The sequence below is a fragment of the Molossus molossus genome, unplaced genomic scaffold, assembly GCF_014108415.1.
Source record: "Molossus molossus isolate mMolMol1 unplaced genomic scaffold, mMolMol1.p scaffold_m16_p_13, whole genome shotgun sequence".
Lineage (NCBI taxonomy): Eukaryota > Metazoa > Chordata > Mammalia > Chiroptera > Molossidae > Molossus > Molossus molossus.
The window spans coordinates 53,137,102-53,163,941 of record NW_023425348.1 but is presented as its reverse complement, the minus strand read 5'-3'; the positions used below and the strand labels follow the sequence as shown (position 1 = coordinate 53,163,941).

The 26,840-nt window shown below is 40.9% G+C and overlaps 1 protein-coding gene across 1 annotated transcript in view; it reads right to left on the bottom strand.

The window, feature by feature from the left end:
- Positions 1–26,840, bottom strand: part of SWAP70 (switching B cell complex subunit SWAP70) — a 78,182-nt gene that overhangs the window by 32,728 nt on the left and 18,614 nt on the right. Inside the window, exons 2-3 of the mRNA XM_036258465.1 lie at positions 19,998–20,138; positions 5,462–5,635 (exon numbers count right to left, since the gene is read on the bottom strand). Coding sequence (XP_036114358.1) covers positions 5,462–5,635; positions 19,998–20,138 — 315 coding nt within the window. The remainder of the gene's footprint in view (positions 1–5,461; positions 5,636–19,997; positions 20,139–26,840) is intronic.

The window sequence follows — 26,840 nt, the reverse complement described above, 5'->3', positions numbered from 1 at the left end:
AAAACACAGAGTAAGTCCAAACAACCACATGGCAAGGTATGCTGCCTGGCTATTCTCTCACAGCAGAGAGAGGCTGTTCCCCTCTCAAATGAGAGGAACTTGCTTGGAAAGAGGACCAAGACATTCCTGCCAGCCTGCAAAGATGAAGTTAAGCATGCTGCAAGGTTTTGGCTGGGGTCTGGGTGCATAAAGAACAGGGTCATGGGCCCTGGCTGGTTTGGCTCAGTGCTTAGAGCATCAGCCCAAAAACCAGAAAGTCCCAAGTTTGGTTCGCGCTAAGGCAGCGGTTCTCAACCTGTTGGTCGTGACCCCTTTGGGGGTCAAACAACCCTTTCACAGGGGTCACCTAAGACATAACAGTAGCAAAATTACAGTTATAAAGTAGCAACAAAACTAATTTTATGTTTGGAAATCACCACAACACGAGGAACTGTGTTAAAGAATCGCGGCATTGGGAAGGTTGAGAACCACGGCAAGGGTAGGTACCTCGGTTGCAGTTGGTTCCCGGCCCCGGTTGGGGTTGTGTGGGTGGCAACCACTTGATGTGTCTCTCTCACATCGATGTTTCTCTCTCTCTTCCTCCCTGTCTCCTTCCCACTCTATCTGGAGATAAATGCAAAAAAAAAAGTGTCCTCGGGTGAGGATTAAAAAAAAAAAAAGAACAGAGTCATGGTATACACTGAAGCTCACATGGGTCCCAGTTCTTCAAGCCACCTGGAGAAAAAATCTTTTGAGTTTCGTAAGCAGAGTAGTCAGGAAGCTGATGCTGACTGGCTCCTTTCACAGCCTGTGACTCAGTGATGATTTAAAACCAGTAACAAGTCTTTCCCATTAATCGAGTGCTGCCTCGAAGAATAAGGTAAGTCTCCTTATTCACTAATTCCGAATTCTGAAATCAGGACAAGGTCACTTTCAAGTTCACCATGAATATTTTAATAATGGAAACAAAACATCACAGGTAAGAGACCCACCCTTCCTCCAGTTCCAAGGAAAACAAATAAATTTGGAACACTGGGTGTAACTACAAAATGTCTTAAAAGATGACACTGGAGTCCAGCCGGTGTGGCTCAGTGGTTGAGCATCGCCCCATGCTCCAAGAGGTCACTGGTTCGATTCCTGGTCAGGACATATGACCAGGTTGTGGGCCAAATCCCCAGTGGGGGGCATGCTGGATGCGACCAATGGCTTATCAATGTTTCTATCTCTCTCTCCCTCTACCTTCTTCTCTCTCTAAAATCAATAAAGGAAAAAAAAAATTTTTAAAGATGACACTGGAGATTTTACTAGCATAATCCTTCCAAGCAGCAGCTAGATTTTTATAATACCGTTGGTATAACTTTTTCTACACCTATAAATTTTTTATCCCCTTCTATATTTCTCTGTATTAAGCTAGACCATTTTTTTGTTTTACTTTTCTCTCTCTCTCTTTTTTTTAAGGTTTCATATTGATTTTTAGAGAGAGAAGAAAGGAGAAGGAGAAACACCCATCGGCTGCCTTCGAATGCCACCTACTGGGGGACTGAGCCCACAACCCGGGCATGTGTCCTGACCTGGAACAAACCAGCAACCCTTTGGTGCACAGGATGACAGCCAACCAACTGAGCCACACCGGCCAGGGCAAGCTAGACAATTTTTGTGGACAAAAATTCCACAGCATGTTTTATATTTTATTTCCCCTTTAACATACATGCACAATTACATCATTATGGCTATTTCACAGGAAGAAACTGTTCCCACCACTACAGTGAATCTGCCTTCTCCCTGATTACCAATGACCACCTAATTGCTAAATCCAAGGGCAACTTCTCACTCTTCACACTCTCATGTTTCTGTAACAGAGAACGCTAGTAATTACTTTTCTGCTTCTAAGAATTTTTTTCCTTTGGCACCCATGACTCAACGCTCTCCCAGTTCTCCTATCTCACCGACTATTCAATTCAGCTTCCTTTACCAAATCTACTTCCTCCTCCTGCTACTGAAACAGTCCCAAGATTCTGTCCTCAGCCTCTTCTCCCACTAGTCTCCACCCACCTGATCTAACCCATTTCCACGGCTTCCCTGTCTGTGTCCAGCCCTGGCCTCTCACAAACGCTACATGTGCACTTCAGCTGAACACAGGACAGCGCCACAAGGATGGCCCAAGTGTACCAAATGCCAAATATACCAAGCACATCATCATGCACTGTGGCCCAATTTGTTCATCATCCTGTCATTCACTCACACACACAGACACACCACTTAGGTGAGTACTTACTCTGGGACCACCCATTATGTTAAATGCTTCACATACATCAACTACTATAATCCTCCCAAGAGTCGAATGAAGAAAGTAGTTATCCCTATTTTAAAGATGGGGACACCCAAACAGAGAGATTAAGTAATTTGTTCAAGGTCACATAGCTAAAAAATGGTAGAGCCAGGATTCAAACCAGGCTGATTTCAAAGGCCATGCTTTAAACAACTGCACTATATTACCTCCCAATTGCTCAGGCATGAAACTCATCTATATTTCTGCACAGCAAGGCACTATGAGCTTGGTCCTGTGACCTCCGGGTCCCTCCGATCTGGCCTTCTTTTCCATTCTCACTGACACTACTATTCTTCAGTCCTCAATACCACTTAACTTCTCTTAACTTTCCATCTCCCATCTCTCCGTATTTCATCTATTCACCTATCACTCTCTTGCTCAAAAATCATCAGTGGCTCACAAGCTCCCTACTGACTACAGGTTAAGTCAAAATTCTTCCCAGCCTCATCTACCACCACTCTTCTTCACAACCATCATGTTTCACTTAGGAAGGATATGTGTCATCCTTTCTGACTGCCCAGCATCTAACCCCCTTCTTATGTCTGGGGAATTCCCTACCTTCCAATGTTGGAGCTAGAAATGCAAATATACCCTTTTCAAGCCTCCTTTGCAGCTAGCTTATGGCACCTGACCTAAGCCATACCAATTAGATGCATCATCCCAACTGAGAGTTGGAAAGTGGGCACCACAGAGAACTCCCCTTGGGAGCAAGAACAGCTGCAGGAAGATCAGGAAGAGTCCCTGGGCAGCACCCAGTGTGCAGAGCCAGAGGTGTTCCTCAGTACGAGTGCAACACCGACCCTCCTGTGGCAGCAGCATTTCCTTTGTGGGTCCTCACTGGAGGGACCAGTAGAGTTCCATCCTTCACATTTGATTTTTAGGATATTGAGGTGATTCTGTGAACTACCCAACATCCTTTTTAAACATTCCTTTTTGCCTTAAATCATGAATCCTGGTGTCTCCCAGGAAGCATCCTTCACTCATCTCAGAACATGCCCTCTGCTTTCCTGTCTCATATAACCTTGCCCACTGTTTCTTCCACCCAGAATTCTTCTCTATTAGTCAAAACTCACCCCATCTTTCAAGACCCAGCACAAGTACTGCTTCCCCATAAATACAATAGCTAATATTTAACGAGCACTAAGGACCAGGCATTCTTTTCACGGGCTCTTCACAAATACAGTAGGAGGTAAATACCAGCATTGGCCCTATTTTACAGTTGAGGAAAATGCAACAAAAACAAATTAAGAAAATTGGCCAAGGTCATGCATCTAGTGAACAGGTGATAGAGCCAGAATTCAAATCCAGGAAATCTGACTCCAGCCCCCTGTTCTTAATCAGGGAACAGCAAATTATGGCCCATGAGTCAAATCTAGTCCAGCAGCCAGAAATGACTCACAGCATGTTTTTATACACCCGTGATCTAAGAATAGTTTTCACATTTTTAAGTGGTTGGGAATAAAAATAAAAAATTTCATGACCCATGAAAATTATATAAAAATTCGCATTCTAACATCCATTTCACTGAAGCACAGCAGGACAGTGTCTATGCCGCTTTCATGCTTCCACAGCAGAGCTGAGTACCTGCGACCGACAGCGGGGCCCACAAAGCCTCAAATGTTTACTGTCTGGCCCTTCAAGCCTCTGCTTTTTTGCCTGGCTGGTGTGGCTCAGTGGACTGAACGTTGTCCCATGAACTAAGACGTCCCAGTTAGATTCCCAGTCAGGGCACATGCCCAGGTTGTGGGCCCGATTCCCAGGGCGGGGCATGCAGGAGGCGGATAATCAATGTTCTCTCTCATCAATGTTTCTATCTCTCTCTCTCCCGCTCCCTTCCTCTCTATAAAATAAATAAAGGGGGGGGGGGCGGGTTTCCCTAACATGAACAAGGATCATAGAAGTCATAGTCAGGACTGTGTTGGCAAGATGGGTAATAAAGGGCACCCTCAGCCACTACTGGTAGGTGTACAAATTGGTACAGCCTTTCTGAAGGGCAATTCTGCCTTGTTCATCTAACACCTTGGAAGTGCATTTCTTAGTACTTGGAATTCTACTGTATCCTCAGCAAATACGCAGACTAGTTGCAAAAATGTATGTAGTCATGGGAGTTAACACATTTACTGAGTACATATTACATGCTGCACACTGAGTTAAGTCCTTTAAATGCAGAATCTCACACCCTTTAGAGCAGTGGTTCTCAACCTTCCTAATGCCGCGACTCTTTAGTCCAGTTCCTCATGTTGTGGTGACCCCCAACCATAAAATTAATTTTGTTGCTACTTCATGACTGTAATTTTGCTACTGTTAAGAATCGCCATCAAAAATACGTGTTTTCCGATGGTCTTAGGCGACCCCTGTGAAAGGTTCATTTGACCCCCAAAGGGGTCACGACCCACAGGTTGAGAACCACTGACTTAGCGGTAACATTATTATGAGCTCTGTTTTATAAATGAGGAAATTAAAACCCAAAAAGTTAAATCATTTGTCCAAGGTTAAGGGATTACATATGACTCGTTTTTAAGGGGAGGACTACAGCTGATTTTAATTTTGGTATTATGAGCCTTTTCTAAATTTACTACTATAATAAGCATGTATTACAGGTATAATTTTATATGGCAGTAAGACAGCACGCAACTTTACTCCTCTATTTGTTTTCCTTTGGAAGCTTAAGAAAAATAGCCCAGAACAAAACAAGCAAAGTCCTTTTTCATTCTTTGGAAAGTACGGTTAAAAGTCACCATCCTGGACTTTGAAACAAGAATAGTATTTCCTTACATAAAACAGCCTTGAAAACATTCTAGATCCTATGTGTTTCCCATATAGCATCATTCAGCCAGTTCTAATGGTTTTACCAATAGGCAAGTAGAGAAAAAATTATGTTGTGACTTATACTGAATAAATATTCTTTGGATATGAGGATAGATTCATCTATAATTACAACAACTTAGAGAAGAAGAGTCCAACCGTGTCTGCAAACCTCCAGGGATATCATATGATCCTAAATCACTAAGTTTTGTACTTTTTTTGGATTCAAGCTGTTTTGCCTCTGTTCCAAAAAGACTAGTCGAGGATCACCTTCCGTATCTACACTGAACACAGATGCTTCCCAGTCAGAGCTAGTAAATGTGAGGTTGGCCCAGAGCCACGCCTTACCTCTTCCGGCACAATGATTAGTGGATACTTGTCCTCAGATAGAAAGTTGAAAATAACCCACACTTTGAATGAATCTTCTTCCATAATGATCAGGGGACTCTTTGTGAGGTTTTTTTTGAAACAGAGGGTCCAGCACATCCTATTGAATTCAATCTTGTCAAAGTTGTCTTGGACCTAAAAAGGAATGAGGAAAAATTCCAATGAACCAGTCCAAAATAAGGAATATAAAATGAGCCAAGAAAAACCAAGACAAAGCCTATTATATAACCAATCCAATTAACCAATTACCATGTTCAGAGTATATACTTAGATGCCACACTTTCTATTTTTTTATCGTCACCCGAGGACATTTTTCCATTTTTTGTTCAGATAGAGTGGGAGGGAGGGAGAGGAAGAGAGAGAGAGAAACATCGACATGAAAGGGACACATCGAGTGGCTACCACCCGCACAACCAACCAGGGCCAGGGACAAACTGCAACCGAGGTACGTGCCCTTAGCGGGAAACGAACCCGGGTCTCTCTGGACCGCAGGCCGAGGCTCTAACTGCTGAGCCAAACCGGCCAGGGCTAGATGCCACACTTTCAAAGGCTCAGCTGAGAATGTTATATTTAGCCTCACACTAAAGCAGTATCTGCTCACATCACTCACTTGGTACACAAAATACTGACTTGTCTGCCCTGGACAGGTGGCTCAGTTGGTTGAGTGTCATCCCATACACCAAAAGGTTACAGGTTCAGTACCAAGTCAGGACACATACCTAGGTTTTGTGTGCAATCTCCAGCAGGGGCATGTACAGGAGGCAACAGATTGATGTTTCTCTCTCATGTCTCTGCCCCTCCCTCTCTCTTTAAAATCAATAAAAACATATCCTTGGGTGACAATTTAAAAAAAATACTGGCTAGCTGGTGTGGCTCAGTGGATTGAGCATAATCCCATGGACTGAGAGGTCCTAGTTTGATTCCTGGTCAGGGCACGTGCCCAGGTTTCGGGCTCGATCCCCAGTAGGAGGCATGCAGGAGGCAGTCAATCAATGTTTCTCTCACATCAATGTTTCTATCTCTCTCTAAAATAAAAATCAATTTAAAAAAATACTGACTTGTCAAATAGTTGTTTTTTTCATGTGTACACAATATCTTCTAAATAGACTACCAACCCTGGGAGTCAAGAGGAATTGAGGATGTCCATTACTCAAGATAAGCCACATGCAGACACCTCATCTTCACCTATACAGTCAAAGAAGATACTTTCTCTTGGGAAACACTGTTTAACTGAAATTCTAAAAGACAACCCTGCCATTCAGTCATCCATTCAACATTGCCACAGCCTCTACAATGAGCCAAGTACTTTGCTACAAATTAAAAATATAAAGATGAAGAACTTGGTCTCTCCTCTTAGTATGTTCATAGTTTATTAGGAAAAAGAGATATGCAAATCAATAAATTTTAATATAACACAGTGTATAATGCAATAGTTTTTCACTAATTCAACAGATAAAATTTATATGGTAATTATTCTTTGCCAGGGACAATGCAAAGACATTTAATATAATGCTATCCCATGTCTCCAAGGAATGGAAAGACAATTACAGTATAGTGTCTCTGTCTGGTTTTGTGGGAACACTGAGAAGCTAATGCAATCGTAAGAATTGGGGAAGATTTGCAGAAAGAATGACAACAGAGCCCTGGCCGGTTTGGCTCAGCGGTTAGAGCATCGGCCTGCGGTCCAGAGAGACCTGGGTTCGGTTCCCGCTAAGGGCGTGTACCTTGGTTGCAGTTTGTCCCCGGCCCTGGTTGGTTGTGTGGGTGGCAGCCACTCGATGCGTCCCTTTCACGTCGATGTTCCTCTCTCTCCCTCCCACTCTATCTGAACAAAAAATGGAAAAATGTCCTCAGGTGAGGATTAAAAAAAAAAAAAAATGACAACAGAGCTGAGTTCTAGAGAACCATCCAGAGTCAAACAGTTCAAGAATTGAGTAGAGTGTCCCAAGTAGGATGGAATATAAGAAAGCCCAGCCCTACCAGTGTGGCTGATTGGTTGAGCATCGACCCATGCACCAAGAGGTCACTGGTTCGATTCCCGGCAGGACACATGCCCGGGTTGTGGGCCAGATCCCCAGTGAGGGGCATGCAGAAGACAGCCATTCCATGTTCTCTCTCATCAATGTTTCTATCTCTCTCTCATTCTCCCTCCCCCTCTCTCTACAATCAATAAAGGGGAAAAAACTTTTTTTAAAGAAAGCCCACAGGTGGAGACAACCACGGTCAGTTTGGAAGAACTATGGGAAGTCTAATGTGAAACAGGCCCCTGGCGCCAGAAAATTGTATGAATTGAGGCTCTTCGCAGTGCGAATAACAGAAAGTATTTTGGGTTCCTTTAAACAGAAAAGGAATTTATTGAAAAAACAATGGGTAACCTCAAAGATCAAACACAAGCACTGGAAAATCTAGGCTCCAAATCTAAGCAGCTACAAGCTAGGCGAGGCAGTCAGAACCGTGGAGAAAAATACTCACAGGGATAGCAGGGGGAGACACACTGCCAATGTGACGTCCCCACCACGAGGCCATCACTGTTTCCACTGACCCAGCTGCAGCTTCAAAGTCCCACTAGCTGAGCCTGGGTCACATTCCTTCACTCAGGCCGCCAGGGAACAGGGAAAATGAGTATCTGAACTTTTCAAAATCTGAGATGTGGGTCAGGTCCTGTTCCCCACCCACCAAGACGCTGTGGAATTTCACAGACGTGAGAAAAGAGTTCAGACACTGGGCAGACAAAAAAATGACAACTGACCTCTGCATGGGCATAGTGAAAAATGAGGCTAGAAAAGTAGATGGAGACCAGATCATGAGGAGCCTTAAAATTCATCAGGATTTATCTGTAAAGAGTGAAAGGGAGCAACACACTCACCCGCACTGTAAAAGCCATGTTCTGGCATAATATGGAAGATATAGCGGAAGGGGCAGGACAATATGAGCAAAGCATTTCTTTTTCGAGAAATATAAACCAAGTGTTGCATGTAGCATAGGGAAGAAGTCACTAGCTGGCTGCAGGGAGAAGTTTCTCTTGATCTCCAACTAGAACCTGTGGTTTGTAAACCAGTTCCCCAGGACAGGAAGATACCCTCTGTGCTATGCCTTCAGCACCTGGTCTCCGTCTGGCACCATTTTCCACAGCCCCATCGTACACGGCTGATCCCATGAGGGCCAAGCAGCAACTGCTACTGCAGCATCTCTTCTTTCTTTGTTTTTCTTTTGTGTTTTTGTTTTTTTATCCTCACTCAAGGACATTTTTTCGTTTTTTGTTCAGATGGAGTGGGAGGAAGAGAGAGAGAGAGAGAAACATCGACGTGAAAGGGACACATCGAGTGGCTGCCACCCACACAACCCAACCAGGACACAACCCAACCAGGGCTGGGGACAAACTGCAACCAAGTTACATGCCCTTAGCGGGAACCAAACCCGGTCTCTCTGGACCGCAGGCCAACGCTTTAACCGCTGAGCCAAACTGGCCAGGGCTTTCTTTGTTTTTCTTTAACACCATTTATTGAGGACTTAGTTATATTTGACATTGTATATGCAGTTTCTCCCTTAAACCTCCCTTAAATGTCTCTATTTTACTGATCAGGAAATAGAGGTTCAGAGAAACTACGTACTTTTACCAAGTTCACATGGCTACTAAATATCAAAACCAGAGTCTAAATCAAAGTCCAGATGCTGTCTGTTCCACTATGCCAAACTGCTCATAGAACTCAGTGGATGGACGACATCTACATGATGAAAGACATCTCTGTGGCATTCGTTTGAAAAGCCACCACCATCAACTCTATCTACCCCCTTCCCCCCAAAAACAACGTTAAGTGAAAGCTATGCCACCTGGGAAATGACATGTGCATGAGAGCACACAGCCTTGTTCTGAGGAACCAGAGATTCTGTGTGGATTGTGTGGTGAATTACAGAGTTCCTGGGAGGGAGTGGCTAGCTTTATGGCTGGAAAAAGCAAACACAGAACAAATCACAAAGAACTTTATAATTTTCTTTTTAAATAGCCTATGGGAAACCCCCAACTGAAGGATTTTGGAGCAGAGAACAAGCGTCATCTGCAGCCCAGATTACTACTTTGCAGAAAAGATGGTATTTGAGGTGATCCTTGAAGTATACTGAAATGCCCAAGGTAAAGTACTCCAAAGGACAGGAACGGAAATGGCATGAGCAAAAAAAGCATGGCAGGAGCAGCACACCAGCCATGTTTAGGGAATAGTCACAGGATGAAGAAGACAAAAACAAGGGCAAAGGAAAGATAAAAGTTTTCAATTTTGATAAGACAATTCTGGCAAGACATTAGATGGAGGTGTCCACGGACAATCGAGAAGTGAAACTAACCTAAGAGGAGAGGCAGATTTGTGAATCAACTGCATGCCAACGGTGACTGACACCGTGTGGCCAGTGAGATCACTGAGAGAGAACGCAGGGAGAAAAGACATGGGATCAGAAACAGGACCTCGGGGGCTACCACAATTGCAAAGCAAGAGGAGGAACAGGAATTAGGATAACTGCAAAGGCAGTCGAAGTGGTAGGAGAACCGCAAAGACATGAGAACTGAGTAAGGAAAGAGTTAAGAAGAAGGTTTGATAAATAGTGTAAAATGCTGCAAGGAGATGAAGGAGAAGTTATTTGAGAAAAGACCACTGGTTTTGCCCTTCAGTTGTCTATGGTTACCTTCAAGACAGCCGAGAAGCATGGGTAAAAGTCTCTCCCTCTCTCCCTCCCTCCCACTCTATCTGAAAAAAATCAATGGAAAAATATTCTTGGATGAGGATTTTTTTTTAATTAATTCAAAATGAAGTAAAGATCTAAATGGAAGACTTCAAACCATAAAACTCCTAGAAGAAAACAAGGAGGAAAGCTTCATGACATTGAAACGGGCAATGATTTCTTGGATATGACACTAAAAGCACAGGCAACAAAAGCAGAAACAGACAAATGAAACTACATCAAACAACAACTTCTGCACACAAAGAAAACAATCAAGAGGTGGACAACGGTGAACCAGTCCTTTCCATCACAGAACTGTATTACCCTCCAAGGGGGGAATCAGATACCAAACAGCACAGCAATAACAGCCTGCAGTAAGTGCTATGAAGGAAAAGCAAAAGACTCTTGAGAACACATTAGAGCAGAGCTGTGTTAGTCTTAGGAAGGGTGGGGTGCTACCTACAGAAACCTCCCTGAGGAAGTGACAATTAAGCTAAGACCTAAAAGGATGAACAGGAATCGGCTGCATGTTATGGGTTCGGGAAGCCGTAGAGCAGAGTCATCTGTGTGTCTGAAGGCTCTGTGGCAGGAAGGGTCTTCATAATTTGAGGAACAGAGAGAAGGCCGACTCGGCTGCACTGAAGTGAACGAGGAGGGGAGTGGAGAACGTGGAGGCTGGAGAGGCTGGCAGAGCCAAACAGAACACAGCGCTCAGGCCACGATAGGATGTTGGACTTGAACTGATGATCTCTAAGTCTATTCTAACTATAAAAGGTCTAGAAATCTATGATTCCATACTCCATCTCACCTAAGATTACAAACTGCCCCAACATCCCAGTTTATATCAAAACACATTAAATTGACAGTCTCACATCTTTTGGAAAACTAGTAACACTGTCACTGATTTCAAGGTGTCCAAATACAAGATAATTTCCTAGAAAGAAATGTGTATAGTTGGTTGTGTGTGTGTGTGTGTGTGTGTTTTAAACACTTTCTAAGTCTACATAACAGCTTGTCTCCGAGAGGAGAGAACACTGGAATAGGTACTTTATTGCTACAGAACCTCAAACTGCGTCAGACAGTTGAGTTGTTCTTATTTTTAACATATATTTGCTTTTCATCAAAATCCATACAGATGAATAAGATAGCAATTATGGACCTCCATTCTGACTCAAAGTACTAAAGGATTTACAAAACTATACTCACATGTTCTCTAAGCTAGAATTTCCATCCAAACTAGTAGCCCTTGTTTAAAATAATTAGCCTAATGCCTGATACACAGTAGACTAAATGTTAGTGTTTTATCATTTTTTTTATTCCTCACCTGAGGATATTTTTCTACTTATTATCAGATAGAGTGGGAAGGAGGGAGAGAGGGAGACAGAGAGAAACATCGATGTGATAGAGCCACATCAACCGGTTGCACAACCCAACCAGGGCCGGGGACAAACCGCAACCGAGGTATGAGCCCTTGACCAGAATCGAACATGCAACTCACTATTCCACAGGCCTATGCTCTAACTGCCGAGCTAAACCAGCAAGAGCAGTGTTTTAGCTTTAAACTAATATTTTCAAAAAGATTTCAATGACATGGGAAAGAAGACATTAATGTTAAGTGTTCAATATGATCCCAGCTTGAAAAACCATATAAATATATTTTTAAAAAAATAAAGACCCAAAGTAGACAGATCAATATGTTAACAGTGACTGGCTCTAAATGGTAAGGTTATGGGTAATAAGTATTTTCTGAATTAAGTTCCTTTTTCTCTTTTTATTGATTTTAGAGAGAGGGAAGGGGGAGGGGGGAAAGAGAAACATTGATAAGAGGGAATATCGACTGGCCACCTCCTGCATGCCCCCCACTGGGGATTTGGCCCACAACCTGGACCTGCGCTGCTGATCAGGAATCAAACCAGCGAGCTCTTGGTGCATGGGTGGACGCTCCACCACTGAGCCACACTGGTCAGGCTGAATAAGTTCCTTTTTAAAAAACTTATAACCATAGCCTGTATTTCAATACAGAAACCATTTTCAATAAAGAAAACCACTTTTAAAAAATGTATTTCACGTTAATCATCAGGGAAATACAAATCAAAACACAGTAAGATACCACACCTCACACCACAAGGATGGCTATAATCAAGACAGAAAATAATAAGTGTTATTAGTAAGGATATGAAACAACTGGAACCCTCACATATTGCTGGTACAAAAGTAAAATGCACAGCTGCTTTGGGAAACAGTTTGGCAATTCCTCAAAAGGGCAAACATAGTTGCCATATGACTCAAAGTTCCATTCCTAAGTATATACCCAAGAGAACTGAAACATACTTCCACACAAAAACTTGAACGTGAATGCTCAAAGCAGCAAATTCATTATAACCAAAAAGTGGAAACAACTCAAATGTCTATAATCTATTGAATGTACAAACAAAATGTGGTATATCTATAATAGACTACTATTCAGCTATAAAAAAGAATGAAGTACTGTTATATGTAAAATGTGGCTGAATCTTGAAAACATTATGCTAAGTGAAAAAAGGCAGACACAGAAGGCCACATATGTTATGATTCCATTCCTATTGTATGAGTCCACAATAGGCAAATCCAGAGACAGAAAGTAGATTAATGGTTGCCTAGGGCTCTGGGGGAAGAGAGAGTAAGTGCTAATAGATATGGATTTTTGAAGGAGAATGATGAAAATATTCCAAAATTGATTGAGGTGATGGTTGCACAACAATGTGACTATATTATAAACTACTGATTGTCCACTATAAAGTCAAATGTATGGTATATGAATTATATCTCAAAAAACAGCTAGTGTGGCTCGGTGGCTGAGCATCAACCCATGCACCAAGAGGTCGCCAGTTCAATTCCCAGTCAGGGCACATGCCCAGGTTGTGGGCCAAATCCCCAGTGGGGGCATGCAGGAGGCGGCCATTTGATGTTCTTGCTCATCAATGTTTCTGTCTCTCTCCCCCTCTCCCTTCCTCTCTCTCTCAAATCAATAAAGAAAAAAAAAATTAATAAAAAATAAAAATAAATCACACACACTTAGTTATTTCTTTAAACTACATCACCCTTAGATTTATATTGCTGGCCAAAGTGTCTAATGGTATAAAGTAATCCACAATACTCAGTATAGAACCTCTTTATTCACTCAGAAGTTTTGAAGACATTTTGAGGGCTGAAAGTATATTTATTCAACTAATAGAAATCGGAAACCTCATTTTATGGAAGAACTACAACTGACATATGAACTCAAGCATCTGGTAAAAAAAAAAGTATAGGAAACAGAATGTAGAGGCTGCTAGCATCTAAAGAAAGGACATTATATTGAACTGAAGTATTTATCTTTGTGTGTTTATCTTTTGCATATATATATGCTTCCAACCCCCACCCCCAAGGATTATATTAGAAAGTAGCAGATTCCCCAGTTGGGACTTAGCATATTCCCGATAAAGTATTGGTTTTAATCATATAGCCCAGACCAACCTTTAACACATGTAGATTCAGGAAAAAGAACTGACAATTATTTGGACCAAAAAGCCTAACAGGTAATTAAATCTCATTAAAGAATTAGACTGTCTCATAAATATGCTGAAACAGAACTAGTTTTTTATGTAGTCTATTGGGGTTCAATAATAAAAAGCTAATATTATACCACTTTCTTTAATTTTTCACTGTCGGATAATCCAGGTATAGTGTCTCTTTGCCAAAAATGGGGTTGGGGGAGAGCTCTTCCTAGGCCCTGGCTGGGCAGCTCAGTTGGTTAGAGCATTGTCCTAATATGCCAAGGTTTCAGGTTGGACCCACAGTCAGGGTACATACAAGAATCAACTGATGAATGCTTAAATAAGTGGAACAACAAATCGATGTTTCTCTTCCTTTCTCTCTCTAAAATCAATTTTAAAACATTTTTTAAAATTCTTTCTAGATGCTTACAGAATTCCATTCTTTACTAAAAAAGGAATTTAACAAGAAAAAAAAAGTTAACACTCAGGGGAGGCAAAATATTTGATATAAGAACAACAGATATAGTAATCATTTGAAGTCCTAATAAATTCTATCAACATGAAGAGCAACAGGAATGTTTATCTCTGAAGAAGCAAATATTGAAACCAAAAGGAAAAATTACTTTTTGGAAAGCAACTTTCAATATAATTTATCTCTCAGTCCCAACCCCTTCAGAATAATTCTCCTAAACTAAGGCAGAAAACCAGCAAAATAACCTGGAGGGCGGAAAGGAACACTAAGAAACACCAGATGGTAATGAAGAGAAAACAATCCTCATAAAAACACTTGAGAGAAAACCTGAGAGAACTAAATGGAGGATGAGGTAATCTGAGATGGTCAGAAAAGCTTTTAAGCCACTCCACCCCTGTCCTTTGTGTCCAAACTGGGGAACATAATAATTCTGGAAGGGAATCATTTTAATCCCTCAATAGTACAGTTAAAAGAACACTGGTCTTAGGTTCACAAGCTATCTACCTCTTACTAGCTCGGCAACCTTATGCTCTATTTCCTCCTGAGTTAAATGGGGATTACGGGATTAACATGAGGGTCAAATGAGACAGCATATGTATATACTTGCACATCGTACAAATATTTAATCATTATTATATATTTTGTTCGCATAGCAGATGACCATTTCTAAATTTTATGTTAACATGCTTCAGTCACTACTGGCATTTTTTCCACCAAGATTCAAAATGAAGCACTAATCTTTGCTCAATTTAAACCCACACCATGGAAACCTTGGCAGCTTGATTTGGATTGAAGTACTGGCAAAATCCCACTCCAGGTGGCTACGCAATAGTAAACAAGGGCTCACTGTTTCATCACATCCTAACCCGCTCTGTGAATAAGGTTTTCTCTAAATTTAGTGGCTAATTTTGGACTTTTTAAATACTGCTATATTTTCTCCCCCAGTTACAAAACTTTAAAATATCTAAATATAAAAATAAAGAACATTTTAAAGCGTAAAGTTCAAGATGCTTAAAGAAAGTCACACCCAGGAGAACAAAATGCAGGATTTAGGGCATGGCACTTTAAGATATTAAACCATGTTTCTCTAACTACTGGCCCAGATCACACAAATTCTAGCACTGAAAAACAAAGCAATTTCCAGATTTCTAGGGCTTTCCCAATATGTTCCATATTTTAATAACAGACATTTTTAAGATTAAACACATGCACATAACAGGTCATCAAATATTTGCTGAATATAAGACATATGTACATATAATGCAACTTTAGGGCACGAATGAGCTACCTGATCATTGAACAGAACAGCAGCTACGCCAAGCTCCAGAGAATAGTACAGCATCTACTGTGAAGTTTTGAGAGTTCACACACCAGTCTCTGCACAATATGATTAAATCTTTTTTATTGAACTATAATTCACCTGTGTACAATACAGTTTTTAGTATATTCACAGGTTTTTTTTGTTTGTTTGTTTTTTAGTGGTCAATCATATTTTTTACATAGTGTTCCCCTTACCATTTCCAGTACCCCATCTGGCACCATACACAGCTATTACAGTATTAACAACCATATTTCCTATGCTTACTTACTTTCCCTGTGAATATTCTGTAACTACCAATCAATCTGTGCTTCTTGGTCCCTTCACCTCTTCCACTCAGCGCTCCATCCCTCCTTCCCATCTGGCAACCACCAGTTCACTTCTCTCTCTGCATTCATGAGTCTGTTTCTGTTTTGTTTGTTTATTTATTTTGTTCTTTGGATTCTATATATAAGTGAAATCATATGATATTTGTCCTTCTCTGACTGACTTATTTCACTCAGCATAATACCCTCTAGGTCCCTCCATGCTGTAGCAAATTATAAGATTTCATTCTTTTTTTATAGCCGAGCAATATTCCATTATTTATATATATATATATATATACACACACACACCACAGCTTTTTATTTTTTTCTTTATTCATTTTAGAGGGAGAGAGAGACAGAAACATCAATGCGAGAGAACATCAACTGGCCACCTCCTGCATGCCCCCCACTGGGGATTTGCCCACACCTGGGCACGTGCCGACTGAGAATGGATCGGGCGACCTCTTGGTACGTGGGTTGATGCTCAACCACTGAGCCACACCAGCTGGGCGTACCACAGCTTTTTTATCCTCTCGTCTATTTATGGGCTCTTGGGTTGCTTCCATAGCTTAGTTATTGTAAATAATAGCTGCTATGGCCCTGGCCTGTTTGGCTCAGCGGTTAGAGCATCGGCCTGCAGTCCTGAGAGACCCGGGTTCGGTTCCCGCTAAGGGCACGTACCTCGGTTGCAGTTTGTCCCCGGCCCTGGTCGGTTGTGCGGGTGGCAGCCACTCGATGTGTTCCTTTCGCATCGATGTTTCTCTCTCTCTCTCTGTTCCTCTCTCTCCCTCCCACTCTACCTGAACAAAAAATGGAAAAAAAAATGTCCTCTGGTGAGGATAAAAAAAAAAAAAAATAATAGCTGCTATGAACACCGGGGTATATATATTCTTTCAAATTAGTGTTTTGGGTTTCTTCAGATAAATCCCCAGAAGTAGAATTACTGGGTCATAAGGCAGTTCCATTTTTAATCTTTTAAGGAAACTCCATAGTGTTTTCCACAGTGGCTGCACCAGTCTGCACTCCCACCAGCAGTGCACTAGGGTTCCCTTTTCTCCACACCCTCGCCAGCACTTGTCATCTATGGATTTACTAATGACAGCCATTCCGTGTGAGGTGCATGCACAAGGATTTGCAACCACCATCACTATATAACTAGAACACTTTCATCACCCTAGAAAGAAACCCATACTGATTAGTAGTCACTCGCTATTCCCACTTCCTCTCAGCCTCTGGCAGCTATTAATCTACTTTGTATATCTATATGTTTGCCTATTTGGAACATTTCACATAAATGGAATCATACAATATGTGGCTTTTAAGTTTGGTTAAATCTTATATTTCATTATAGTGTGGTTTCTCTCTCTTTTTTTCTAATTAAAGCATGGTCAAGGTAATTTATCATCTATGCAAGGGAAAATACTTAAAATGCATATATATAACATATATACATATAAAGTATATACATACACAAAGAGCAGAAAATGGTATTATGAGACTGATATGAAATAATAGATATAGTTACAAAGACTACTACATAAATGAAAACAATGTAATTTTGACAATCTTTGCTTCAAAATTTCTGAAAAATAAAATGTGATTTCTCAAAAGAATCCTGACCAACACTTGGCATTTTCCAAATTACTAACTTAAATTATCATTATAAATTTTAATTTACTGTACTTTGTTATTATACAAACACATCAAGTAATAAAAATAATTTATACATATAGCCCTGGCTGGTTTGGCTCAGCAGTAGAGTGTCAGCCCTCAGACCAAAGAGTAGCGGGTTTGATTCCCAGTCAAGGACACATAGCTGGGTTGCAGGTTTAATCCCCAGCCCCCATCAAGGTTGTGCGGGAGGCAACCAATCAATAGGTCCCTCTCACATCAATGTTTCTCTCTCTCTCTCCCTCCCTCCCTTCCACTCTATCTAAAAATCAAGGGGAAAATATCCTTGGGTGAGGGTTAACAAAAAAAGAAAGAAAAAATAGGATTTATACATATAAAAATCCAAAGAAGCCACAGGGAAAAAAATATGTAAATAGACATCATAATTAGGTGATGGGAAATAAGAGATTTTTTTTTCTTTATTGATTTCAGAGAGAGAGAAAGGAAGAGGGAGATAGAAACATCGATGAGAGAGAACATTGACTGGCCACCTCCTGCATACCTCCTCACTGGGGATTTAGCCCACAACCTGGCCATGTGCTCCAACCGGGAACTGAACCAGTGACCTACTGGTACATGGACCGACGCTCAACCACTGAGCCACACAGGCCAGACGGAAATAGAGATTTTTTAAAGATGCATTTTATGCCTGGCTAGTGTGGTTAAGTGGACTGAGCATCGTCCCATAGCCCTGGTTTGATGCCGTCAGGGCACACACCTAGGTTATAGGCTTGATCTCTAATAGAGGACATGTAGGAGGCAGCCAATCAATGTTTCTCTCTCACACTGATGTTTCTATCGCTCTCTCCCTTCCTCTCTCTCTAAAAAATCAATAAAAACATATTTAACGTAATAATAATAAAATAAAATGTGTTTTATTTTTTAATTAAAAGTATTATCACTGTCACTTTTTAAAGGGCAATTTTGAAATTACTGTCTTTAATTTTTAAAATAAAATTAAAATTTCATGCTTGATGTCATGAATAGGTAAAAGCAGGAATTTCCAACCCTTCACATGATTACTTTCATACCTAAACTAAAGGTACATAATACGGAAAATGACATTAATATTTTTCAGTTAAAAAAATACAAGTTGAACTATATGTACAGCATGATCCTATTCATGTAGAAACAAAACTTTATGTACCATGTAGTATGTGTTTGCATGTGTATTAAAAAGGTCTGCAAAGATATTTACCAAAATGTTATGAGTGGTTACTCCTGGGGAGTCAAACTAAAAAGGGTTAAAGAAACATTCATTTTTTTTATTGCATACATTTCTGTATTAATTGCCTATTTAATAAGCATGTACTACCTTTCATAATTTTTAATCACCAATTTTTAAAATTACTTAAATGTACCATCAGTTTAAGTTACTTTCTTCTAAAAAGAAATTTTCCTCTGAAAAGTACATTAAATTCAACACATTGATGTGTCAATTTTTTAATTATCCAAACCAAGGAAGAAACTAAACATGGCAGCAAATGCCAATAGGTTTACTATTTGGCTTCCAAACACATAATAGGTTTTTGCAACATCTTTACTCATAACATACCACAGAGGAAGCATTCAAGTGGTATTCTGAAAAGTCTAGGATGAAAACTTTGCTGTATAATATCTATTTAGTAAAGACAATTAACATCACCTTCAGTGCTCAGATTTCACCCCATCCCACCTGGGCTTTTACGATCATTGCCAATACATGTGGAATCAGAATGTTAAAAGAAACAAAAAGCACCCTAAGAGAAAACAGGTACAGATTAAAACAAAATACACTTCTTAATCTCCAAAAATGAGCCAAGTTGGGAAATTATCAAACCATGTTTTGTGGGGTTTTTTTTAATTCCTCACCCGAGGATATTTTTACATTTATCCTCAGACAGAGTGGGGGGGGGGGGAAGACACCAATGTGAGAGAGATACATCTATTGGTTGCCACCCGTATAACCCCAACCAGGGCAGGGACAAACTGCAACCAAGGTTCGTGCCCTTGGCTAGAATTGAACCCAGGACCCTTTGGTCTGAGGGCCGACACTCCAACTACTGAGCCAAACCGGCCAGGGCTCAAACCAAGTTTTAGAAGACAGTGGAGAAGAGGGAGAAATAGAAAGCGACATCCATCTTTCATTCTTTCTGATTTCCTGTCTTTCTTTCTTTTTTAAGTAACTATAACATTTTTTATTTTTAATGTGTTTTTTTTATTGATTTTTAGAGAGAGAGGGAGAGGAAGAGACAGAAACATCGACTGGCTACCTCCTGCATGCCCCCTACTGGAAATTGAGACTGTAACCCAGGCATGTGCCCTGATTGGGAATCGAACCCGAAACCTCCTGGTGCATGGGTCAAGGCTCAACCACAGAGCCACACTGGCCAGGCTGATTTCCTTTCTTGATGCCTCACAACCGAACTCCTTAGTGAACTCACCAACCAGGGGCTCTGGGGCCCATTTGAAATATGCAAATCAAACAACACTGTAAGCAAAAAGAGGTTAGATAGAATCATACCTTTTCCAAAATGAACTTGTTTAAATACGGCATGTAGCCCTGATTGGAGACGGGACCCTCATCATCATCCCTGAAGTGTTCTTCAAGGGCAACAGGATCATGTGGAACCTTCAGCACCGTGCACAGGTTATGGGAAAGGACCTAAGAGGGAAACAAAAGTTATTTAAAGGCCGCCACTAACCGGCACACGGTACCTTCCCTGTCTGAACACAACTGGCTGCTCCCTGCCCTGGGGAGAGAAAGATGGAGAATAAACTAGCAAATGCGGATGAGTACTGCTCAGCTGCCAGCCCCCCACTTGTTACCCATGAGTGTCTCTCATTCCTTCCCCAGTTCTGGTACACTTCAAATGAGTCTCCCTTACTTGACCACATTGAGCCAGGCTCTATGCAAGATCGGTGACTATAATATTTGTAGCTTTGTATTAATTGTCCCACATTAGAAAGAGAAAGGGGGAAAAGAGCATGAGAATGTGATCAAAATTAAACTTCTCCCCAAGTAGAGCAGTGTCAGTCGATTAGAGCTGTAAGAAAAAGAACCTATACTGACTGAGCAGCTCCAGCCAGGAGACCTGGGCAAGGCGGCTGACATGGGCCAGTCATAGCCTCTCTGGACTGCAGCTTTCTCATTTGTTCAGTAGAAAGGGCCAAGTTAATATACAAATATCACAAATACAATTGGTAATCTCTAAGTGTCCAAACATCTCTGAAAATCTATGGTGTTAGGCTGTTTTCAGCGTTAGCATTTAAAAGTGTAAAAGTAAAAAGAGAAAAAAAAAAAGACATCAAGGGCCCAGTTTCTAAATATGAAAAAAAATCAATAGCAAAAATATCTCAGAAGCCCTGGCCGGTTTGGCTCAGCAGTTAGAGCGTCAGCCTGCGGTCCAGAGAGACCCGGGTTCGGTTCCCACTAAGGGCATGTACCTTCAGTTGCAGTTTGTCCCTGGCCCCGGTTGGGTCATGCAGGTGGCGACCACTCAATGTGTCCCTTTCACGTTGATGTTTCTCTCTCTCTCTTCCTCTCTCTCCCTCCCACTCTATCTGAACAAAAAACAAAAAAATGTCCTCAGGTGAGGATAAAAAAATAATAATAATCCTATTAAAAAAACAATAAATATCTCAGGAGTTACTAAAATGGTTGAAATAGCCCTGGCCAGTTTGGCTCAGCGGTTAGAGTGTCGGCCTATGGTCCTGAGAGACCCGGGTTCGGTTCCGCTAAGAGCACGTACCTCGGTTGCAGTTTGTCCCCGGCCCTGGTTGGTTGTGCGGGTGGCAGCCACTCGATGTGTTCCTTTCACATCGATGTTTCTCTCTCTCTCTCTCTGTTCCTCTCTCTCCCTCCCACTCTACCTGAACAAAAAAAATGGAAAAAATGTCCTCTGGTGAGGATAAAAATAAATAAATAAATAAAAAATAAAATAAAATGGTTGAAATATTTTGCAGAAAATTAGCATTCCATATATAAAGGGTTACTGGTCTTGTTGATAAGCTAAGTACACACTTTAACATGCAGGTAGTTGAATTAGCAGATTGGGCTATCTCAGTACTAATCTTGTTTCACATTAAATGAAAATTAAAAAATAAAACAAATTCCTTCAATATCATTTGCACATTCTTAACAGGTCGAATTACATAGCTAAGGCTACACTTCCTTTAACACAGATTATTACTAAATGTGAAATCCCAGGTTAAAATTTTTCGCCCGGCCAGTGTGGCTCGGTGGTTGAGCACAGACCCATGTACCAAGAGGTCACGGTTCAATTCCCGGTCAGGGCACATGCCCAGGCTGTGGGCCAAATCCCCAGTGAGGAGCATGCAGGAGGCGGCCAATCGATATTATCTCATCGATGTTTCCATCTCTCTCTCCCTCTCCCTTTCTCTCTAAAGTCAATAGAGAAAAAATTTTTTGTAAAAAAACAATTTTCCTATTTCTCTCAGCCCTACCCATTTAACCACTTAAAGAGCCACATTCATCTCAATGAATATTTGCAATTCTATTAAGCAAGTCACTTTTTTCTGCCTAAACATATTTCAGTTAGGATTTTTTAAGATTAAAAGTACTGAATCTATAAAAAGAACATATTCTTTCTACATTTGTTTTGCTTCTCAAAGCTTCATTTCTGTGCAGGTCATTTTCTACATGCTCCACTGGTTTTAAGGAAGTAAAGTAAAGGAAGTAAATTCACAAATGGCTGTAAATGAAATGAAGACTTTTATCAGCCCTACAAAGCAGGCTGTGTTTCTCAAGCAAGCCCTCTATTTGTAATAGAGCACATGAGGAGAGCACGGTGAGCTTTTATTCAAGAATCTTACACCACGGTCAACAAAATCCTAAATAGATTATTTGCTCTATCTATCTAGTAAAATCTATAGAGTAATTATCTACCCCAAAGAGGTTTTGTGAAGATTAACAGCTTAGAATGTAAAGTGCTTAAAAATTATAATGTACTACAAAAATACAAGTTTTAGATAAATAAAGAGCATATTTCTTAGATAAGGCACAAAGGTCATTCAAATTTTAAAATTATTTGGGACTTTACCCAAGTAAAAATTCCCAACCATTGGTTAAATTATGGTTCACCCATAAAACCTGAAGAACAATGAGGAAGCTCACTGTGAGGTAATATAAAAAGATCTCCAAATAGCCCAGCCCGTGTGGCTCAGTGGATTGAGTGTCGTCTCATGGACTGAGAGGTCCCGGTTCGATTCCCAGTCAGGGCACATGCCCAGGTTTTGGGCTCGATCCCCAGTACGGGGCAGCCGATCAATGTTTCTATCTCTCTCCATTCCTCTCTCTCTAAAAAAATAAATAAAAACATATTTAAAAAAGGAAAAACATCTCCTAGATAAATTAGGTGAAAAAAAGCAACATACCTAAGACTACATTAGTGTGTCATCTTTAACATAAAAAAAAAAGAAAAAATTAAAATCTCCAGGAGGATGTGTAAGAAACTAATAACAGTGGGGGAAAGACTAGTGTGGTGTTAGACTAGGGGTAGAAGGTGACTTTTCACTGTATCTTCCCCTTTTTATTATCTTGAAAAAAATTACCTATTCAAAAATGTGCTACCTATTTATAAAGTAAATATATATTTTTAAAAAGTGGCCGGCCTAAGAGCATGCAGCTAAATCTAATTTATCTTCAAGGTCTACACTTTTTCTACAGTAACCTACTCCCTAGAGATTAGGTATAAAAGGAAGACATTCCGCAGCAATGTACCGTGATTAACAGATGAATGAGATGTAAGGGCAATAAATGAGTTCAGAAAGGAGAAATTGTGTGTGCTACAGTGACTTCATAGAGGAAGTGCAAAGTAACCTGGGCCTCAGATAAGGAGTGCTGTGGATAGGAAAAGGTTTGGGGGACATTAGAAGACTTGCCAGATAGAAGAATAATATGAAAAAGTAGTTAATTAATGCAAAATCCTCAGGATACAAAAAGGAAACACATTCCCTGGCCAGTCTGGCTCAGCGGTTAGAGTGTTGGCCCGCAGACCAATGAGTTGTGGGTTCGATTCCGATCGAGGGCATGTACCTCAGCTGTAGTTCGTCCCTGGCCCTGGTCGGGTTGTGCGGGAGGCAACCAGTCGATGTGGCTCTATCATGTCAATGTTTCTCTCTGTCTCTGTCTCTCTCTCCCCTCCCTCCCACTCTATCTGATAATAAGTAGAAAAATATCCTTAGGTGAGGAATTTAAAAAAAAAAAGGACACACCAATCTCCCCCACATCCACTCCTCTCTCTGCTTTTGGATTTCATAGATCCTCCAACTTAAAGTCCTGGCAGAGGCACTAGACACCATATTGTCATTCTTGTCATTTTGTAGCTGGTGAGTACCGGCTTACAGAGATTAAATGCAAAGAGATTCAACTTGTTTTTCTTGACTAAAGTTACTTAGCAGAACTGAGACTAGAACTCAGATTTTGTAATCCTGGTCCAACACTCATAGGAACATTACGTTTTTAGTAGGTGGTTAGTTCAGTTCATTGATCCCACTGAAAAAGATTTAGATTTGAATTTCAGACTTCAGCCTTGGACAATTAACCAGTACTTTTGTGAAATACACAGATAGCTGAATTCAGTTGGATTCCCTTAACCACATTCATTTAGTTAAGCAATGTGCGAGCAGCACATTAGAACAAGGACCCTTCTGAGGAGGCCTCAGTGCTGGCCCAGTTCATGTGTTCTGTTCCTGTTCAGTGATTTGCCATTTTCCCTTTATAAATATTTTAATATTTTGCTACTTAATCACTTGGTCTCAGTATAGTAACTGCATAATGAGGATTTGGACTTGTCTCTAACTTTTTTAAAGCCTAATCTATAACTGTCAACTCAAACTCATTTCATGAATTCATCAAAAGAACTATAATTTAGATCAGAAATTTATCTCTTTTCATTGTTAGTAAGGCCTACAATAGGGAAGTTTTCTTCAAACAAAACAAACTGGATAATAGGTAAATGAAAAGGTTTTGTTACTAACAGAAAAAATTGTGTGCTATCTTCAAAACTCTGTAATAATTTTTATCAGCAATTTTTTAAAAGCCTAGGCAGTATCTCAGGTTTTTCTTAAGTAAAAAGTAAAATCTATAAAGATCAAAATCTCAAAGGTCAGAATATAAACTAGTCACAAAAAGGAAACACTCCATAAGCTTAAGCAGCAGTTAATGTAGACGAGAGCCACATCATGCATTAGTTGGTCTTAGTCTGGCCCCTGGGAGAGTAGATGAAGAGGTGAGGTCAGAGATTAGGAGATGTGCCCCAAATCAGAGCTGTATGTTATGAAACTGGTACTAGAACTAGACTAGACTAAATCGCCACGCTGGCCACCTTCCCTGTTTCTGGAGAGAGCCGTGACTCTGGCCATGCATGCATGCTATGCTAAGGTGCAGTGATGGACTGCTGCTCCCCCGGCCCTACCAGTCAGTTCTCTAGGACCTAGCAAGATGGCTGGCGCTGTTTAGCAAAGCCAAGTTAAATCCAGCGGTGAAGCCCAGCTGGAATGATTCAGTTGGTTGTGTATTGTCCTGTGCACCAAAGGTTGCCAGTTCGATTACCAGTTGGGTACATACAGAAGGCAAGGCAACTGATCGCTGTTTCTCTGTTTCTCTTTCTCTTTTTCTCTCTCTCTCTCTCTTCCCCCTTTCTCCCCCTCTCTAAGTATGTCCTCAGGTGATGATGATGATGATGATGATGATGATGATGATAATAGTAATTTAAAAAGATAAATCCAGTGGTGAAGAACTACATATGCCTAGAAATCTGGGACCATTCTCTCTCTGGGAACACCCATCTCCCCGCAACCACCTTTGGGGGACACTGCTGAGGACAAAAGCAATCAAAAGGAAAGAGGACTACACATTCTCTATTTGTGAAAGGACTGCCCCTGAATCACTCTAATCAGAGTGTTTACAAGTTTCTTGAAAAAGATGAATATATCCCACTTCAAATGCCTGCTCCTCCAAAGACCATTCTTTTAGCACCCATGTGATTGCTAAGCAACTTTGCTCTCCCTTCCGATTTGAAAAATAAACCACTGTCACTACAATTAAAGACCCATAGCTGTCTGCTATGGCTCTGCAGGGCCTCCGCTGACAAGAGATGACTAATTAGCTGCAAGAGCCCTGCTAGTGTGGTGTGTTCCTGTTCAGTGGTTTGCCATTTACTTTTGCTCCAACTATCATGAAAATGAAATCAGGAATGATAACGACTAACAACGTTTTAACACACATGAGTGCATAATGTTTAACCTCCCAAAGATGTAGAGATTATAAAGGTTCTCTGAAATGTGCCCCCTAGTCACAGTTTCCCTTTACAGGATGTGCGTAATGGGCAAAATTCAACACTGAAAAAGGGAGGGGGGTGGAGATCTCTATTCCAACAAGCTTATCTGAACGGACATAATTATAGAATTATAATTCATAATGGGCAATCTTTTTTAAAAACATGAAAATTCCTTTCTGATTTATAAAATTAAGCTAATGGCAAAGTACCAGAAAACTCTTCCTAACAATGAACCAGAATGACCAATTTCCTACCAGTGCTATGCCCTGCCTTAAGAGCATTGTCTCAACAGAAGTCCCGCCCCTTATCACATGGAGTCATTTTCCCTTTCCTGAAAATATCCTTCATCCTGCTTGTCACTGCTTAAATCCTGCTTGCTCTCTCTTAAATATGGGGTGGGGCAAATGTAGGTTTACAGTTGTGAGTAGTGAAACAGTTGATTCCTGTGTTATTATTATGCCATTCCAGACTCTTTTACCAAATTAATCTTCAAGTACTGCTTATATCACATTACCTTCTTATCTAAAATTCATCAAAAGCATACAGAAGTAAAAACCAAGTGAAGCACATTAGTAAGAAGCTAGGAAAATTCCTTGGCAAGTGGAATGGGGAAACTGAGACAGATAGTTAAACAAGGCCAAGTAATTTACAGCCAGATAATAAACCGCAAGGTCTTACCTTCCCTAACCAAGGACACTTAGGAGCAAATGGTTTACACATTCCACACCATGCGGGGCAGACCAACTTGGATCCCAGTCCCAGTCCCTCTCCAGTGACATTCTTTGAAGGTGAAACTGACCAGAGAATGACCCTGATCCCTCTATATGCTTATTTTGATGCATCAGTATATCAAAGGACACACCAGGAAAGTTGATGAATATCCTGATTGAGATCTCCCCTAAAATTCCCACCTTTAGAAAACAGATCAAACCCTTAAGACAAAGGACCCAGTGCTCACTCTCCCTTGAGCATGCCTGCACCTCCTACCCCCACCCACTCACTCCCCCCACCCCTTCTTTTCTCAGGCAGGTATCTTTGCTTTCTTTCTCCTAAGCTCTAAAGGT